The following is a 21,608-nucleotide window of genomic DNA, read 5'->3' as shown; positions in this document are numbered from 1 at the left end:
TTTAAGAATATCAGGTGATATGTATTTGTGTAATGAGGGAGTGTGTGGCCTAAGGAGACCAACACCCTATATCAAGGTGTGCATAATTATTAGGCAGCTTCTTTTTCCTAGGCAAAATGGGCCCAAAAAGAGATTTAACTGACTATGAAAAGTCAAAAATGGCAAAAAGTCTTTCAGAGGGATGGGGCGTGATCATAGAACCATCAAGTGTTTTGTTGCAAATAGTCAACAGGGTTGTAAGAAACGTGTTGAGAAAAAAAAGACACAAATTAACTGCCACAGATTTGAGAAGAATCAAACATGAAGCAACCAGGAACTTGTTATCCTCTAGTGCTGTCATATTCCAGAACTGCAACCTACCTGTAGTGCATAGAAGTACAAGGTGTTCAGTACTCAGAGACATGGCCAAGGTAAGGAAAGCTGAAACCCGACCACCACTGAACAAGACACATAAACTGAAACGTCAAGACTGGGCCAATTAGTATCTGAGGACAGATTTTTCAAAGGCTTTATGGACTGATGAGATGAGAGTGACACTTGATGGGCCCGTGGCTGGATCAGTAACGGGCACAGAGCTCCACTTGGACTCAGACGCCAGCAGGGTGGAGGTGGGGTACTGGTATTATCAAAGATGACCTAGTTGGACCTTTTCGGGTTGAAGATGGACTCAAATTCAACTCCCAAAATCCACTGCCAGTTTTTAGAAGACACTTTCTTCAAGCAGTGGTACAGGAAAAAGTCAACATCTTTCAAGAGGACCATAATTTTTATGCAGGACAATACTCCATTACATGCATCCAAGTACTCCACTGCGTGGCTAGCCAGTAAAGGCCTTAAAGATGACAGAATAATGACATAGCCCGCCCCCCCCCCACACCTGACCTAAACCCTATTGAGAACTTTTGGGCCCTTCTTAAACAGGAGATTTACCGGGAAGGAAAACAGTACACCTCTCTGAACAGTGTCTGGGAGGCTGTGGTTGCTGCTGCATAAAAAGTTGATCGGCAACAGATCAAGAAACTAACAGATTCCATGAATGGAAGGCTTATTGCTGTTATTGAAAAGAAGGGTGGCTATATTGGTCACCGATTTTTTTTTATGCCAGAAATGTTTTTTTGGAAATTATGTGTTATTTGTTCATTATTCTTACTTTAACAGATGAAAATAAACAAGGGAGATTGGGAAAATGTAAGTTTTTGATTTAGTTGCACAATAATTCTGCACACTAATAGTTGCCTAATAATTGTGCACACACGTGTATTCCCCGGATAATGTTCACACTCATTTCCTTTGCATAACATTCAGGTTTATTAACATTTTGGATTGACTGATGGCACTGTATTTGTTTCATATTAAAATTAATCTCAAAAATACAACTTGCCTAATAATTGTGCACACAGTGTAGGTACAAGATAAAAATGCCAGAGATTTAAAAGAGGTTAAGGTTATCAAAAACTGAAAGCTAATGTTATTCTCAGTTACATAAAAAGGCCTTCTTTGCAATTTCTCTAATGAAAAGACTGGCTCTTTTAGGGGTTATAATTGTTTATCTTCCTTTGTTAACAGATTAAGTTGTTAACTCATTGTTAGTTTCCTGTGAAAGACCTTTTTGTTTACAACTGCAAAAATTATATTTTTCTATTATTTTACATTATTTACATAATTTTGAGCCTGTCCACTTTGCATGGTGGTATATGATTTTTTGGCCAATGGCCTTCACCACTGAGGGCAATCAATCACCAACTATACTGTTGCCACTGCTCCAATATAAGCTGTAGACTAGACATTTAAAGCAATCAACTGCTACACAGGGTGGAGTTTGCAGAAGTTATGCCAGTTTTCTCATTGTAAAATCAATAGGTAAATAAGTATCACAGCATCTGTGTATGTGGTCATTAGTATTCTCTTAGGAAATTACTTTTTTCTCCAATGGAAACAAACAACATAACTGACCTGAAAGTCATCAAGAAGCAAAACACTAAAACAAAAATACATGCGAACAAGATTAGTTGTTTTTCACAATACTACCTGTTTTGAAACCATAATCCAAATAACATAACAAAAAGTAGTTAAGTGTCATCTGCAGCAAATAAGCATTTTTATTTTTAAGATTAAGTCTATAAAAACTACTGTTGTCACGTTATTGAAACTCCTCACTTTGATACAATATACTTTGATCAATATTTGATCCTGAGGGACACACCAAAAGGCCACATTTTTTTTATTTTGAAAAAGTAAGAACATGTAAAATGATTTTGATAAATGTTTATGCACCTAATGTCGATGATAAGGAATTCATGCAAAATCTATTCGCCTCTATTCCCAATGTGAACACTCATAAAATTATAATGGCTGGGGACTTTAATTGTGTTTTAAATCCACTCTTAGACAGGACTACTGTGACGGGGGGACGACATCTAACACTGCAAAGACAATTACACAGTTTTTAACTGACCACAACTTATCAGACCCCTGGAGGTTTCTTAACCCAAACTCAAGAACATATTCATTCTACTCACCAGTGCATCATAGCTACTCAAGAATTCATTATTTTTTTTATAGATAATAATTTCCTACCTACGATTAAATCGTGCAAATACGACACAATTGTTATCTCCGACCATGCCCCTCTAGTCTTGGAGCTAAAATCATTAAGCCCCTCACACTCACCTCGTAGATGGCGTCTTAACCCTCTTCTATTGGCAGATGAGAACTGCACAGAATTTATATCCAAAACAAATCAGCTTCTTCCTAGAGACAAACACGCCCAGAGAGGTTTCTGCAGGAACACTCTGGGAAACTCTAAAGGCCTTCTTAAGAGGACAGATTATTTCATATCTTTCCCACAGAAATAAATTAGAAACCAAGAAAGTGTCAGAGCTAAGAAGCGAAATTACTAGAATAGATGAAGAACAAGCCAGGTGTCCAAGTGAAGCTCTTCACAGGAAAAGGCAGGCCCTGCATACAGAACTCAACATCTTGACAACTAAAGAAACTGAACAACTTATTTATAAGTCAAGACATCATTACTATGAACACGGAGAAAAAGCTAATAAGCTTTTAGCTCAACAAATTCACAAACAAGAAGTCCGCAATGCAATACCAGTAATCACTAACACGAATGGAGAAGAAATCATTGACCATAAAAATATAATGCACACATTTAGAGATTATTATAAATCCTTATATTCTACTGAGTTCAAAGAAGACAACACACAATCTAATGCATTTCTGGATACATTACAGACACCACAAAAAGATGCTTTAAGTGCTGAGGAACTGGATAAACCTCTGACGCTATCAGAATTACTAGATGCTATAAAATCACTTCAAAGCGGGAAATCAGCAGGCCCTGATGGTTACCCTGTAGAATTTTATAAGAAATTCTCCACTCAGCTAGCTCCCCTCTTATTGGCAACACTTACAGAAGCTAGAGACAACCAAATACTACCTCAAACATTTCGTCAAGCATTAATCACTGTCTTTCCTAAACAAAATAAGGACTTGTTACAATGTGCATCATATAGACCAATTTCACTCCTGAATAATGATGCTAAGATACTCTCAAAAATTCTAGCTAGAAGGATGGAGAAAGTGCTGCCCTCGGTAATATCACAGGATCAAACTGGATTTATTAAAGGCCGACACCTATCTTCCCATCTCCGACGCCTGTTTAATGTAATATATTCACCAGCACCCCAGAGATATTACTATCATTAGACGCAGAAAAAACATTTGATATGATTGAATGGAACTACCTTTTCACTGCATTGGAGAAATTTGGGTTTCGCCCGAATATTTGTGCATGGATCAAACTACTGTATACCAATCCAGAAGCTTCAGTTTGTATTAACAACATTTGTTCAGACTACTTTAAGCTAGAACGTGGCACCAGACAAGGATGTCCCTTGTCACCACTGCTGTTTGCATCGCCATTGAACCACTGGCGGTTCACTGTCGAAATTCTTATCAGATAAAGGGGATTATCAGAGAAGGACTGGAACAGAAAATTTCTCTATATGCAGATGATATGGTTTTATATATATCAGACCCAGAAAACACTGTGCCTGCGGTTTTAACAGCACTCACAGAATTTCAAAAGATATCTGGTCTCAGAATTAATCTGAATAAAAGTATACTCTTTCCAGTGAATGCACAAGCATATAATATTAGATTGGACACCCTACCTTTTACCATAGCAGATCAGTTTAAATACCATGGGGTAGGGGTGGGCGGTATGACCAAAATTCTATATCACGGTATTTTTCTAAATTATCCCGGTTTCACGGTATTCGACGGTATTTTTTTCCCCATGCATGAGTGGATGTTAACCACATTTTCCACTGCAATTACTGGCTAAGAATAACCTATTCCAATGTCAAGAGTATTGTACATTGTACAAAAAAAAAAAACATTTTAATGTGCACACAAGTATTAATACAGTTTTGCATTGCCCCATAAAGTGATAGTTTTCAAGGGGGTGGCACTAATGGAGAAGGCATCACATTGCATGACAGATGCAGTCAAAATATAGAACCTTTTTATTGAACAAATTTTGCAAAAACAAACTATAATTTTGACAATATATTTTCAACCATACAAAGAGGCATTTAGACTTAGTAAAATATCCAGAAGTGCTTGTCAAAAATTGTATTGCACCGAATATGTCTTAGAAAAGGAATAAATAGTAAATATTTTTTGTAAACCAACTACACTTTCTGTTAATGTTAACAATCTCTGTCCACCGACACATTAAAGTGACTTTTTAAACAACTTTATCATCAATAAACTGCATAATATTTAAACTAATAAATAATAACAATAAAATAAATAATAGTATTATTACTGATAGTTGCACTATTACTTCAAGACTTCAAGCCCAGGTGCATTACACAGTAGTCACCAAATTAAAATAAAATACAACTAGTGCAACTTGGTGATGACATCTTTACCAGCTGAACCATCATTTAGGCAAACTGCATTAATATGGACCTTGCTTCAAGCTAAGCTATACTGGGAAGAAAAAAACAAACTATATGTCGAGAACAAAGTCAACATTTCCACTTTATTCTCGCCATTTATGTTGAGATTAAAGTCGACATTTCCACTTTATTCTCATAGTTTACTTCATAATTAAAGTAGAATGTCATAAACTAAACTTCTTCCTAAAATCAATGTTTAATCAATTACTTAATTTACCCCGTCATAAATTAATGCAGCACATTAAATGCTTTGTGTTACGTTCCCCGACCCAGTGGTTAATCACTACGCTTCTTAAACTGACTTCCTCCGCACTAAGAGAAGACAGCAATCACCATACAGAATCCATTCACTTCATGATATTCATGCTTTCTGAAAATTTAGAATGCTAAGATAAATACTTGATATCATTTTCATGATGAAATGCATTAAAGCAGGTATTACACATGCACGGTAGTGAGGCGGTAGTGCTGCTCCCTCGCAGTAAGGGGTCCCCAGGTGTATGTTCAGTGTAGAGAACTTTATGGCAGGTGTGACGAGGCTCCAAAAAACTGGATGTATGAATAGTTATCGCACAGGTTTAACTTAAATATTGTGTAAATGTTGGGTTTGTGATCTGCTGGTCAGAGACACGAACACAGAATTCAATGCATGTTCTTCTGAGCGGGCTATCTTTATTGCATGCATGCTGTCTCTATCTGACGTAGGCTACCAAAACCTCAGTTCCTATCCTTCCTTTTTCTTTCACCACATAACCAATCACCACATGATAAACGTCTTTGTGAAATTAAAACTAGTTATAAACTTAGCCCACGGAGTGTTCAGCACTTTAAAAATATCTTCGTTATACATGTTTAATTATGCCATCCATTCAGAGTTGCGTCCATCTCTGAACTAATCACTTAACACAAAGCATTTAATGTGCTATATAACTTATGACGGGGTTTGAGAAAATCTAGTAAATTAAATATTCATTTTATGATGAAGTTTAGTTTACGATGTTCTACTTTAATGACAAATTACGAGAATAAAGTCAAAAGAATATATTCTCGTCATAAGCGTCAAGATTAAAGTGTAAATGTCGAGAATAAAGTTAAAATGTCATCACACTATTACACAGTACCCAGGTACATTACACTGTATTGAAAACAAAATAAAACAAGTACAACTTGGCTTGCAGTATTATCCAGTAGTATAGAAACAGTATTTACACATCTGACCTTTTAAAACAAAAGCATCTCCAGGCGACAGATGTGACTGCTTTTTTTCGGCTCTCTGTCCATTTTCACCGCGCGGCATACCTATGCTACCGCCCACTATTTGGTGGTGTAGCAGTGAAAAAGATCCCTAGTGCAACAAATCTATGTTTAGCGGTGTAGCAGTGAAAAAGGTCCCCACTTGAACAGTTTCCTGCTGCGCCACGTTCCGAATGTCATTTAGGCAATTTAAACCGGTGTTGCGGTATAAGAAAAATCCATATCATAAAAAAAATAAAAAACGGTTTTCGGTATGAACCGGTATACCGCCCAGCACTACCTAGGGGTAAATATCACAAGTAAACATAAAGCTCTTTATCAACAAAATTTTGCCGTCTGCATGGAAAAAATTAAGCAAGACTTGCATAGATGGTCAACCCTTCATTTCTCTCTAGCCGGAAGAATTAATGTTGTTAAGATGAATATCTTTCCTAAACTTCTTTATTTCAAAACATTCCAATATATATCAATAAATCGTTTTTTAAACAATTAGATTCAACAATAACCTCATTCATCCATCCATCCATCCATTTTCCAACCCGCTGAATTTTTGGAACTCAAAACACCCACGTATCCGAAGAGCGACCCTACAAAGACCTCAGGCAGAAGGTGGCATGGCTTTACCTAATTTTCAGTTTTATTACTGAGAAGCAAACATACAAGCCATAAAAACCTGGACACAAAAAAACGAACACACACAGGCTTCAGAAGTAAAATCCTGTAGTACTTCTTTATACTCCCTGCTCTGCGCTCCAATAAATGCAAGTTATCGCAAATATACTAATAACCCAATTGTGCTTGACTCACTCAGAATATGGAACCAACTTAGAAAGCATTTTAAGATGGAAAATCTTTTATCCGTGGCACCTCTGTAAGAGAACCACCTCTTTCAACCCTCGCAAACATATCCAATTTTTAATACCTGGATAAGATTTGGGATTAAAATGCTCAGAGATCTTTATATAGAGAACATATTTGCATCTTTTGAACAATTACGTTCCAAATTCAACCTCCCAGCTACAGATTTTTCACTATCTTCAAATTAGAAACTTTGTTAAACAGAAACTGCCCAATTTTCCCCAACTCGTACCCTCCACCATGCTGGAAAAAATACTGCTCAAAATCGAGGAATTAAACACCATTTCCGCATTATATAAAGAGTCCCTACCTTTCAAAGACCCAAGAGGACATTGGGAAAAAGATCTCTTAATCAATATATCAGAAAAGGAGTGGAAGGTAGCAATGCAGAGAATTCACTCGAGCTTCATATGTGCAAAGCATAGAATTATTCAACTAAAAATTATATATCGAGCCCATCTGTCTTGCTTAAAACTGTCCAAAATGTTTCCAAGGCAAGATCCAACCTGCGAACGCTGCAACCAAGCTCCTGCCTCATTGGGTCACATGTTTTGGGTCTGCACCAAACTAACATCATTTTGAACCAAAATTTTTAAGTGCCTTTCAGACAGCCTTAGGGTCACAATCCTTCCTAACCCATTAACAGCTCTATTCAGTGTTCTTCCAGACGGACTTGAAGTGGAGAAGGACAAGCAAACGGTGATTGCATTCACTACACTTGTGGCACGCAGACTTATTTTGTTAAATTGGAAGAATCCTAACTCTCCTCTGATAAGTCAGTGGGAAACCAATGTTTTATATTATTTGAAATTGGAAAAAAATCAAATTCTCAGAGGATCTGTACAGAATTTTTTCAAAACCTGGCAGGATCTAATCAATAATATTTTAGAATAAGAGAAATAATTATTACCGCTTTATTTCCCTTCTCCATTTTATTTTATTTACCTATATATATTTCTTCCTTTCTTTTGTTTATTTTTGCCCTATTATTAAAAAGCCCTAAGCAATTCTCCTTTGGCTAAGCTCTCCTTCTCAAGGGTGGGGTTTGATTTGTCTTTAATTCTTTTTTGTTATGAATTAATCTATATTGTATGGAATGATTACAATAAAATTAATAAATAAATAAAAAAAAAAAAAAAAGAAAAAGTAAGAACATAACTATGTAAATATAACTTTATTCTTTTTGAAGCAGTATATTTTTCAAAAGCGTCTTGAGAGTTTCTGCCAAAGACATGCTTCCCCTGAGATGACACCATCAATTTAGTGCATCTTCCATTTTGTGATGTTTTAGGCATCTCTCCTTTTCTACCTTTCACCATCTCTCTCTTCTACTCGATCTTTTCATCTTATCTACATTGCTGTATTTTCCTATTTCCCTTCTATTGTGGCCTCATGATTTCATGTCCTTTTAGGTTACTAATAAACAGGATCCAGAAATCAAGATGTTTTGTATTCTCTACGGTTCCCTGCTGAACCCAATTTTGATCAGTTTTAACCTTGTACATACAAGCACAGCTGAAAACTGGGCAAGACTAGGTCACACATCAAAGACTGAAAGAAAATGCTTAATAATGGTTAAAATTATAATTGACATCTCACATTCAAAAACCAAAAAAGAACCATAGTGCAGTCTTCTGTAAACATTAACAATAGTTAACAAAATTACATAAATGAATGCTTTCTTCTTGAGGTTATAAAGTATAAGTTTTTATGTTTTATTAAAGAGATGTACCTTGTGTTAAGAAGAACATCATCTCAAACTGAAATTCTTCTGACCAAAATCAATTATTTTCCATGTAGTTTACAAATTGAGCAAAATTAAGCTTTGCTGTCTATACTGTAATTTCTCAGGCCCAATAGCTCTGAGTGGTTACAGAGAATGACTGATTGCACCAAAGGCAACTACCTGAAACAGCAGCCAACTACGGTTTGTACACCAGTAAAATCACGATAGTACCAGCTACTATATATTTCACAATAATTCATTCTGCTGTTAAAGCGAGGCTTGTCCATGTGTGTAGGACTGTCATAAGAACCGATATATCAGTACCAATTTAGAACCAAAGTTCCGAAAATGTACCAGGAACAGCTTTTTTTACAGTAGTAGCAGTAATATATGACTGGAAGTCGATAAATTACTTTAGAAAGCACAATAAAACATAAGGAGAAAAAAACTGCATATGAAAATGTCTCACAGTGGTGATGCAACAGCACCACATCAATGCCTGTCCAAAAGAAAAACAGCAGAGGTCATATCTGGAAAGTCTTTTGTGTTCATGCAGGAGAATTAAACAGTGCAAGTGCTGGAACCATACTTATTATTTATTAAAAAAAAGAGCAAAATAATGTTACAGATTACCTAAAGTATAATAATTTAATTTGTATTGTCATGCATTTGTAGGTGGAGATGAAAACATAAGATTAATTGCTTTTTATAATGTCCTACACAGTCCCAACTAATGAACAGAGGCTTTGCGTTCATTCCTTGTTATGTCTATACAGTTCAGGGTCGTGGAGGGACCTCACACGCATCCTCAAGTATGCATGTAGGACTATGGCTGTGGAAGGACTGGCAGTTCTAACAACAACCGTAACAAGAGAACATTGAGGCAAGATTCAAACAAAGTAGCTATTTGGCTTTTCCAAACAGGGGATGACATAAGCCATTTTGTGTTTCAATGTTTTAAAGGACAAAGCACATCTTCCTATTAATAATGCATGTACTGTGATAACAAAGAAATGTAATCGTAAACACATGCAGTTAGCTGGAAAACCAAAACAGCTTACTTCATTGTTAAATACAAATCTGCAAAGACTGAATTGGCATCATTCATTTTTCATTTGAAGACAAATTAATGTTCATATAACATTAACCCATAAGTAAAATCACGTGTCATATATTTGAAAAGAGCACTGAAGAATGTAATGTTGTCTCATTAATATACACTGGCTAATATATGTGGCTTCGCTTGCAAAGATCTCTTTTAATAAATTAGCTGATATATATTTTATTACAGTTTTTGATTATGTACCTAGTCTGCACTGTACACAAAATCACAAAAAAAGGAGTGAATATTTTGATCATGGAACTACAGTACAATACTGTACTTCTAAGTATAGGATCTACAATACTTCTTGGTATACAACATTAGATGTAACGCCACCCAGGTTTCAGAATGAATAGGGAGTGAGGTGAACTCACTCTGGAGCACACCAAATAAAACTAAAAAATTCACAGATTATGAGGATTTAAGTTTCTCAAAAGAATAACTGGTGCTCCTATCTTCAAAATAGGTTTGTGCAGGGTAATGTCTGGAGGACAGTGTCCAGCCTATTCAACCTCTACTACTGAGTCAATTGAATCACATGTCATCTCATGTGTATTTATTTAGCTTTGCTAAAAGACAGTTATTGATTTCTTTAGCTTTGTCATTTTTAGTTGTTAATATAGCTTGTTCCCTTAGCCAAGATAAAGAACGTCACTGACTGGTACTGTAATGTAAAAATATTAGTCAAGTGTATTTTAAACAGTTCAATGCACATTAACCAGCAACATCATATACCATCACGGTAAAGGAATGTCAAACTTTATTTGGAAGAATGTTTTGACATGTCAAATGCTGCCTGGTGCCGTGACGTCATAGCGTGAATTGAATTTTCGAAAATTCAAAATAAAATTGACATATTTCAGTATTTCTTAAGGTAGGAGTTTCGCAAAATCTACTCTTATCTCTTACATAGACCCTAAAACAAATCTCCACGCCAAATTTCAAAATTCTAGGACTTGGGGTTTAGGAACTTGGTTGGCTGGCGTCTGAGCAAAATGTCTACTATGGTGATGTCAACTCGTTTTGTGCTCAAAGTGGCACCAAGCTTTCATTACAAATCATCTCTTTTAAACTACCGCTTCATTGATTAGCGTGTCGGCATCTCTCCTGTTTATTTATTTTGAAATCAGTGCTTTGTTAAAAAAAGTGCAAAAGGATTCACTAGGTATAAAATTTGAAATTCATACTGACTAGGGCCTACCCGCAGAAATGCAAAGGACCACCTTAAGATTTGGTATGGGTGGTGGGTCTGCCACAACAGTACTCACCCAGGAGTTTTCTAAACACTTCTTTAGTGACATAATATAATTTTGCATCTGAATAGACTGAAGGAGAAAAAGTAGACAGACTGTATGATCCTAACTTGATACTGTGACGATCACACATTTCTCAGCGAATCCTAAAGATACAAAACTGCCTTTTTCATGAATATTGTGAAATTAAACATACCCTGCCACCGCCCACTGTGCAGTTGGCACCTTCAAAATTAAACAACAAGCATGCCTTTGATCTGCCTGCTCTTTTACACCATTCACTATTCCCTCACTGTTGTGGTCTTACTAACTGACAGGACATTTTTTTCTCTTGATCCTCGTCAGAACAGTAAGCCATAAAAGCAACCATGAAAAGGAGTTTAAATCTTTACAAAGCACGAGCACTGGGGTGTGAGATAAAATTATTGCACTTTTGTGACAAACAGGCTGTGTAGTTTAAACTTAAGCATCTAGCCATCAGTAGCAGACTGAAAACAAGATGATGGTGCTGATGCTTTTCCTTTTAAAGTGTGCAGCTGCTTGGGATTCTGATAGCTCTTACATTTGCCCCGAGTACCATTAGATAATTTTATTTTTTTTTTAAGTTGGTGTTCGTTTTTGCTCTGGCTGCTGTAGGCTTTACTATTAAAGTATAACAAAAGCAAGGACAAATGTAAATGTTATGCCCAGCATTGTAAACATAAGTTAGTATACATTTGAATATTTACTTATTATTAATTTGAATATCTGAACTTTATATTTGGCTAATTTGTCAGCCCTAGTGCACAATGTTACCTAGCTGAAGCCGAGTAAATGTAGCCATGTGTTAGCATTCATGTTTGAAACCAGCGAAGTCTGACATTTGTAAAGACCACAATGAGTGTTGAGAAGAAGTAGAGAGTATTATTCTTAGTATTAAGAAGTAGAGTATTATGCTTGTGTTGTTTGAAGTAATTTTAAGATTTCAGTTGTTCTGCTGTATATCTTATAGTGGCAGCCTTTGTTTATACAAAAAAAAAAAAAAAAAAGAAAAAGGTAAAGGCTGTTTATCTGCTAATAAATGATTTATTTCAATGTGCAATATTTAGATTCTACGAGCTGTATATACCCGGCGTTGCCCGGGGCAGAAGTAACCTAATCGGTCAAACACTTACATATATACCAAAGTAAACCTAATCGGTTAAACAGCTTCATATATACAGTGGTGTGAAAAACTATTTGCCCCCTTCCTGATTTCTTATTCTTTTGCATGTTTGTCACACAAAATGTTTCTGATCATCAAACACATTTAACCATTAGTCAAATATAACACAAGTAAACACAAAATGCAGTTTGTAAATGGTGGTTTTTATTATTTAGGGAGAAAAAAAAATCCAAACCTACATGGCCGTGTGTGAAAAAGTAATTGCCCCCTGAATCTAATAACTGGTTGGGCCACCCTTAGCAGCAATAACTGCAATCAAGCTTTGCGATAACTTGCAATGAGTCTTTTACAGCGCTCTGGAGGAATTTTGGCCCACTCATCTTTGCAAAATTGTTGTAATTCAGCTTTATTTGAGGGTTTTCTAGCATGAACCGCCTTTTTAAGGTCATGCCATAGCATCTCAATTGGATTCAGGTCAGGACTTTGACTAGGCCACTCCAAAGTCTTCATTTTGTTTTTTCTTCAGCCATTCAGAGGTGGATTTGCTGGTGTGTTTTGGGTCATTGTCCTGTTGCAGCACCCAAGATCGCTTCAGCTTGAGTTGACGAACAGATGGCCGGACATTCTCCTTCAGGATTTTTTGGTAGACAGTAGAATTCATGGTTCCATCTATCACAGCAAGCCTTCCAGGTCCTGAAGCAGCAAAACAACCCCAGACCATCACACTACCACCACCATATTTTACTGTTGGTATGATATTCTTTTTCTGAAATGCTGTGTTCCTTTTATGCCAGATGTAACGGGACATTTGCCTTCCAAAAAGTTCAACTTTTGACTCATCAGTCCACAAGGTATTTTCCCAAAAGTCTTGGCAATCATTGAGATGTTTCTTAGCAAAATTGAGACGAGCCCTAATGTTCTTTTTGCTTAACAGTGGTTTGCGTCTTGGAAATCTGCCATGCAGGCCGTTTTTGCCCAGTCTCTTTCTTATGGTGGAGTCGTGAACACTGACCTTAATTGAGGCAAGTGAGGCCTGCAGTTCTTTAGACGTTGTCCTGGGGTCTTTTGTGACCTCTCGGATGAGTCGTCTTTGCACTCTTGGGGTAATTTTGGTCGGCCGGCCACTCCTGGGAAGGTTCACCACTGTTCCATGTTTTTGCCATTTATGGATAATGGCTCTCACTGTGGTTCGCTGGAGTCCCAAAGCTTTAGAAATGGCTTTATAACCTTTACCAGACTCATAGATCTCAATTACTTCTGTTCTCATTTGTTCCTGAATTTCTTTGGATCTTGGCATGATGTCTAGCTTTTGAGGTGCTTTTGGTCTACTTCTCTGTGTCAGGCAGCTCCTATTTAAGTGATTTCTTGATTGAAACAGGTGTGGCAGTAATCAGGCCTGGGGGTGGCTACGGAAATTGAACTCAGGTGTGATACACCACAGTTAGGTTATTTTTTAACAAGGGGGCAATTACTTTTTCACACAGGGCCATGTAGGTTTGGATTTTTTTTCTCCCTAAATAATAAACACCATCATTTAAAAACTGCATTTTGTGTTTACTTGTGTTATATTTGACTAATGGTTAAATGTGTTTGATGATCAGAAACATTTTGTGTGACAAACATGCAAAAGAATAAGAAATCAGGAAGGGGGCAAATAGTTTTTCACACCACTGTACAAAAGCAAACCTAATCGGACAAACAGCTAATCTATATACATAAGCAAACCTAATTGGTCAAACAGTTATGCATGTGCAGAATAATTTTACAAAGATTATGCGTGTTAACAATCATTAAAAAGAAAAGATTGAGGAACTCTTCTTCTATATGTGATGAAGCTGGATGAAGCTGACTTGACGAAGACGTAGGTGGCATAGATTGGTTTTTCTAAAGCAGAAGAAAAAAATGAGTATCTATTATTATTTTAAATTAGAATGAAAATGAGAACCTTGATTAGAGATAGATTATCCGTATTAAAATATGTGCATGAATAAACTTTTGGTAACTCTCTAGCAAAAGTTTATTCATACAAATTGGCATGGGATGGCTTTGTGAAAAAGTAAAAATTAGATAAAAATAAATTGAGAATGCGTACTTCGATTTGACTGAGATTATCTGTAATGATGAAAAAAAAGTTTAGTATGTTTTTTTTTCCATACGGGAAGGATGTAAAACCTTACATAGGCACCCTTCAGCCCGTACTGAAGGGTACTGTCAGATTCTTAGTGACTAAAAAACACCCTTTTTATTCCACAGCTACCCCAAAAACCACTATTAGGCATTACTTTGGGGTGGCAGTAGTTTAGTTATGAAACAGCTGGGTCCTGAAAAAAATCTGTCTTATTAGTGGCTTCATCACATATAGAAGAACAGTTCCTCAATCTTTTCTTTTTAATGATTGTTAACACGCATAATATTTGTAAAATCATTCTGCACATTCATAACTGTTTGACCAATTAGGTTCGCTTCTGTATATATGAAGCTGTTTAACCGATTAGGTTTACTTTGGTATATATGTAAGTGTTTGACCGATTAGGTTACTTCTGCCCCGGGCAACGCCGGGTATATACAGCTCGTATATATATATATATACATATACACACATACATGCAGTTTTAATAACACAGAAATCAATATAAACATTAACATCATTATCATATGAGAATATGAAGTAATATATAAGAAGCACATTTCATATAAATATAAATTATTAAACAGTAAAATCTTCTTCTGTAATTTGCTACCGTGGCAATTTGTGTGTCTGTCCAGGATTTTAAATGACCTATAGCTCGCAAACCGTTGCACCTATACACTTGAAATGTGGTACACATATAGTACGTCACGTCTACTATCCGCTTTATGGGTGATGATTGTTTTAGTCTTTTTATCTTTATTTTATTTTATTGTACAATCAAGTCCTATCTGCGCACAGCAGGGCAGCCGTGGGCGGATGCGTATGGTGTATTCACTCGATGTTATCGTGCATTGCGCTGTCAGTGGTATTTTGATAAAAGAATTTGAACAACATATAAGAAGCGTATAAATTATTAAACAGTAAAACATTAACATTTAAGAAGTAAAGTTACATTAAGTACTACTGCTGTGCCTTCGGGTATACCTCATTTTTTGTTTGCCCATTACATGCTTAAATGTATACATTTTTTGGTGCACCTACCCGAGAACACGCGACATATAACCGAGCGTGGGAGAAGCATGGATTTTAAACACGCGTTGAGTTGATGTGCTGGTCTCCCTCGTGAAATAACTGGTAATGTTTGACTAAAATCTACAGCGAGTAAAACGACATTAGCTCCTATTTTTTTTTTACGATCTCTGAGATGTTGCTTTTTTCGGTTCAAGGCTTCATAAGCTCTTTTATGTTGTATGGTGTACTTATCCCAAACCATCATCTTTGAATGTTGCAAGACTTTCGCCTTGTATGTAGATCGGGGTAATTACATTCATTGCATTCCTAGTCTGAATCACAATGTGATTGTATGGGTGGTTACCTGGCACTGTAGGGTTGCCACCCGTCCTTTAAAATACGGAATCGTGCCGCGTTTGAGAATGAAATTGCGCGTCCCGTTTTGAATCAATACTGGACGGGATTTATCCCGTATTTTTTTTATAATTTTTTTTTTAAAGCAGCGTCTCATGCAAATCATCCCACACGCATTTTATGAAGATGCCTCCTTTCCTACTTTTGATTGGGTAATACTTGATGTCATCGTTAGTTTGATTGGTGTTTTTAACTGTCCAGTGAGTAGGGCGTGTCTTTCAACCGTAAGCAGATTTTTTGCAGTGGTATCACTGACCTCGACGACGGCGACGTTATACGTCAAAAATAAATTACGATAAATGACGATTTTAGCGATACTTTATTACGACGGCGGCTACGTAGACACGATCAAATAAAAACAAAAAAATCAAATAATCATTCTACATTTTCAAAACGTCGAAAAAACGACGGAATGAAAAAAAGGCCCACCCGACGACCCACCCATTCCATTTTTATATATATAGATTTCTATTACATTTAGTGATCACAGTTTTGATACTTAAGTGGTTTCCGAATTTGTAAGCTAAATACTGGATATCAGATAATAATTTTCTTTTGATTACAGATTGTGCAATATTCAGATGCTGCTCCTGAGTCACCTATGCCAATTGGAAAATGTGACAAATATGTCATCCTTGCATTAGAATATTAAAAAATTTAATTTTGATGGTAATCTATTACATATTGAATATTGAACTGAAGCCTGACTTTTAAAAATTTTATTGCAAATAAAATTGCAACCGCAATATCTGTCAAAAAAATTATATTAGATATTTTCCTCAAATTGATCAGCCTAGTTAGCAGCTTTTGATTGGCACTGCTCTGAAGCACATTTTGCACATAACCTTGCTGGTATCTTAAGGTGTGGCATTTGCCTCAAACCTGAAATATTTCTTCACAGAACTCTTCCTGAAGCACTTATCCAACAACACTGGTCTTAAAGGATCAAATTGAGTCTATTGCAGACCTCTCCTTTACCAAGCTAATTTTAAACAGCATCGTGTATGAGAGAAAACAGGACTACTGCTCCATGTGGGTGGCAGTATGTGTACATGTCAGGTATGGGAGTAAACTTGTTGTCAAAGAAATAAGCAAGCAGGAAAATGTGTCTAATGTGGACAGAATGATAGAACTGACCAAAAATGAGTATTGGAACCATTGTCAAAATTTGAGAAATGATATGTACTGAAAAACTGACATTTTTGGCAAACTAAAATAAAATCCCACCATGTAGGATGTAAGAGGTGGCATTCATTTTATATTCAACACAACAACTAACTAGCTGTGTATATTTTTTAATTCTTTCTGTTTAATTTTCAAAACAGTACACAGGAGGATACATATTACTAAGAGTGAAAAAATATCTACTTGTCTTTGTGTCAACTGACACTGAAATGTAGTAGTATTAGTAGTATTATTGCAGCAGCATTGTCAAATATACATAGAATAGCAAAATTCTTTCTCAAAGCCTGACCAATATGCAACATGTAGCCATAGTTCAACACTAACACTGCTATACAAATTTAAAACTAGGGAGATTGTAGGCATTTTAAATTTATTTCCACTATTAAAGAAAATGATAAATTAATGGAACGAAGTGTTGTTATCATTGTACAGAACAGTTTGCAATAAAAATATCTACTGAAACAGAAATGTTTAAGTACCATTTACAATACAGCAACATTTATGAACATTAAATAGCACTTTTGCAAGGCCCTCTATATGCAAAAATGAAGTGATGCTGTTACACTTACCTGATGTTTCAGGTAGTAGACCACAACGACAAAACCAGAGGACCACTTGGACATACTGGGAAATCAGGGTAGCAACCACATGCTTGCTTAATAGCTCCTGCAGTCCTAAAAGTCAAATAAAGGTAGTTCTTTGCCAAGATTCTCAACTTACAAAATTATGGATTATGGAGGACACAAACATCTACTTATAGCCTTTTTTGTCTCTGTATAATGACAAATAATTGCTTCAATGAACGTTTCCTTGGTTTGGTACAGATATGTGCTGCACTCACTTTCTGCAATAATAATACATTTTATGTATATAAGGCATTGAATATCAAAGAGTATGTGGTGTTGGGATTAAGTACTTCTATTTCAAGTTTAATAATTTATACCTTACAAATTTAGGGATCATGAGAAGAAGAAAAATGAACAAAAACATATTACTCCGTTTTTAAGCTAATTCACTTTCTGAAAAGTAATGATATTAATCTGAACAAGAGCCCTTATTTATAACTCAACAGTACGTATTATGTTCACCCACCTTTGTTTTGAGAACACAAGCTATGTGTACAAGTCAGGGCCACCACTATTCTACTACTAACATAAAATCAATAAGGCAAAAGCTTGAAAATCTTATTGTAGAACCACAAACCCACTACATACATAAAGATGAAGGTTTCTTATCTCTACGACCCTGCAATGCCACAAAAAGCCATATAATAAATACAATGATATGTGGTAACTAAGTGACTTAAGACTCAAATGGTACTTTTTGGAAACATAGTACAGTAATCCCTCGCTATATCGCGCTTCGCCTTTCGCGGCTTCACTCTATCGCGGATGTTATATGTAAGCATATTTAAATGTATATCGCGGATTTTTTGCTGGTTTGCGGATTTCTGCGGACAATGGGTCTTTTCATTTCTGGTACATGCTTACTCAGTTGGTTTGCCCAGTTGATTTCATACATGGGATGCTATTGGCAGATGGCCGAGAAGCTACCCAACTTACTTTTCTTTCTCTCTCTCTTGCGCTGACATTCTCTGATCTGGACTAGGGGGATTGAGCAGGGGGGCTGTTCGCACACCTAGACGATACAGACGCTCGTCTAAAAATGCTGAAAGATTATCTTCATGTTGCTCCCTTCTGTGCAGCTGCTTCGTGAAGCGACATGCTGCACGGTGCTTCGCATACTTAAAAGCTCGAAGGGCACGTATTGATTTTTGATTGTTTGTTTTTCTCTGTCTCTCTTCTCTCTCTCTCCCTGCTCCTGACGGAGGGGGTGTGAGCTGCTGCCTTCAACAGCTTTGTGCCGCGGGTGCTTCGCATACTTAGAAGCCAAACAGCCCTATTGATTTGTTTGCTTTTCTCTCTCTTTCTGACATTTTGTGCTCCTGATGCGCACTCCTTTGAAGAGGAAGATATGTTTGTATTCTTTTAATTGTGAGATGGAACTGTCATCTCTGTCTTGTCATGGAGCACAGTTTAAACTTTTGAAAAAGAGACAAATGTTTGTTTGCAGTGTTTGAATAAAGTTCCTGTCTCTCTACAACCTCCTGTGTTTCTGTGCAAATCTGTGACCCAAGCACGACAATATAAAAATAACCATATAAACATATGGTTTCTACTTCATGGATTTTCACCTTTCGTGGGAGGTTCTGGAACGCAACCCCCGCGATGGAGGAGGGATTACTGTATTTGGTTGGGGTTACAATCAAGGGGGTACAGTATGTCTATGCAATGACAAGGACATCTGGCAAAACAAGGGGAAGGACACAGCATTTTTACCTATAAAATCTCAATGCTTAAAAACTATTCACCACATTAGTATAACCAAGAGTGTACAAGCTATTTGCAAAGCTCATTTTTTCAAAGATGCTGGAAGCAACTTCACCTTGTAGAGCACATATTCAAACCTATACCTATAAATGATTCAAAACCAATTTAGACCCTTCACTTAACCTAATCTGCACATTTTGTTGGTGTAAACGGAAAATGACTACGATTGAACATGGTCAAAGAACTCAGAGATTTGAAAAAACCTGTTTTCTTATCACACCAAGACATTTCCACTGTAGTAGCTGAAGTGGCCACCTGCCTTTTATGCTGTGCACAATTGGAGAGTTCCTAAGCGGGACTGCCTCTAAGCACTGCAAACAGACAGCCTTCTGGTAAAGTCAGCTGAGCTATGCCATCACCCCAATGCTTCAACCCTCCAATCTTTCTGCAGCACTGACACTACACTTCAAGCATCCACAGTGCAAATCCTACCGACTAGGCAAAGTGTTTTGTTTTGGAATCATAGCATTAACCATCCCAATCTAAACATTTGGATTTTGGTAACGGACAGTGGCCAGCTACAAACCTGCAATGTCTGGATTACAAAGGTCATCAAAAGTTCCTTACCAAAAACTAACAAGAATAATAACCTTCTCTAAAGGTAAGCTACACAGAGACAAAGAAAAATCAACTATTTTAATTTTTGAATTACATACAATCAGTTTGTCATTAGAGACTATAATCGTGATACTCACCTTTCTCTGTCAATTCTTGTGCTTCACCAAGAAAACAGTTAAAGATCGTGCTGAGGTTGCAAAGTACCATTTGGTAGTGTTGCAAAATTTGTATTGTTTGTGGATCGATGAAGTTGCAAGAGCCATCAAAAAGTGAAGTACCTAGCAAAAAACATGTTTCCTCAGTAAAGAAACACTACATTACTTGGTGTTAAAGCAGTAATTATTAAATCCTGACCAATAACATCAGATGTTGATATATCGGGCCGATATTTGGAATCTACCAATGTATCTGTATTGGCAAATAACAGTTTATGGAGATATTTTGTTAGTACAGCCATCCTTCATTTGAAAATCTACTCCGATATGAATGGTGCGTACAATGTTGGTAATGAATTTGAGTATTAACAATGTACATGCAAAACAACAACATTAAACTGCACACAGATTTATCATTCCTGGAACTGACAGTAATGCACATTTTTTCCAGAAGATACACTATGTATATTAATCTTTTACTAACTGTTAAAAGTTTCATTTCACTTTACATTTAATGTTAACATGCCATATTCCAATGCCATATTATGGCAAAATGGTCTTTGTACTGCCTACACTATGCATGCAGGAGGTTTTTATTTTATGGTCCTTGTTTCCAAGGTTAGACATTTATCCAGTAAACAGGAACAGAATCACAGCTTTGAAATGGATGTACATGTATCTCTGTTTAGTATGGCAATTGTTCCATAGAGCATTACACTATGCATGCAGTGATTTTGCAGCTGAGCATTGGTTTATCTATATTCCAGTCTATAAGATTTCAGAAGAGTAGATAATTAGGCTTTCTAAGGCGTACAGAATTGCCTCTAAGTCATAGTGATTACCTGACAGGACAATTCCTTTGTCAACAACTGCATGTCAGCTTGTGCTTGTTGTAGATTCATTAGCATATTTTTGTATCAAATGGACTGGCAAGTTTCCGTCTAATAAAAGAATTGAAATCCTTAGCCTATCACCTTTTAAAAGAGCCCTCACATGTTACTCTGGAGCAAATTGATCACTTTTTATGCAAAAACAAAAGCCTTCCTAAGTTACCTGGTTGTGAATTTAACTGTACTTGACAAAGGTGGTGTTGTGGGTTTGGTGGAAATTTCTTCTTAATATATCAAACCCTTCAGAACAGAGGTGCTTTACTTTTACATATGGCTTTAATAAAGAAAAAAAATCTATAATATAGTATAGACATGCCCACTGCATGTAAGTGATACTTCATGAACTATTACATCCTGTGAGAAAAACTGTAAAATCAGTTATGTGACTCGTCATTCTACACGTCTTGAGATTCTAAAGTTTACACAGGCAGGAAGATGCAAAACAAAGAGAAACCTTGGGCTCTCTAAGTCAAGGTGCAATTCAAAATAAATCTGTTAGTTGTTTTACATTTATAAGCAGAAAGGTAGTTCATTGGTAATAGGTATTACTTCACA

At 36.4% G+C, this 21,608-nt stretch overlaps 1 protein-coding gene across 3 annotated transcripts in view; it reads right to left on the bottom strand.

Moving 5' to 3' along the window:
- Nucleotides 1-21,608, bottom strand: part of ahctf1 (AT hook containing transcription factor 1) — a 137,845-nt gene that overhangs the window by 51,904 nt on the left and 64,333 nt on the right. For all 3 annotated transcript variants that reach the window (XM_028796922.2, XM_028796923.2, XM_028796924.2), the window contains exons 15-16: nucleotides 20,146-20,286; nucleotides 17,630-17,734 (exon numbers count right to left, since the gene is read on the bottom strand). In XM_028796922.2, the coding sequence (XP_028652755.1) occupies nucleotides 17,630-17,734; nucleotides 20,146-20,286 (246 nt within the window). The remainder of the gene's footprint in view (nucleotides 1-17,629; nucleotides 17,735-20,145; nucleotides 20,287-21,608) is intronic.

Source organism: Erpetoichthys calabaricus, chromosome 3, assembly GCF_900747795.2.
Source record: "Erpetoichthys calabaricus chromosome 3, fErpCal1.3, whole genome shotgun sequence".
Lineage (NCBI taxonomy): Eukaryota > Metazoa > Chordata > Cladistia > Polypteriformes > Polypteridae > Erpetoichthys > Erpetoichthys calabaricus.
The sequence above is the reverse complement of the archived record's forward strand: the minus strand, read 5'-3'. Positions and strand labels throughout refer to the sequence as shown.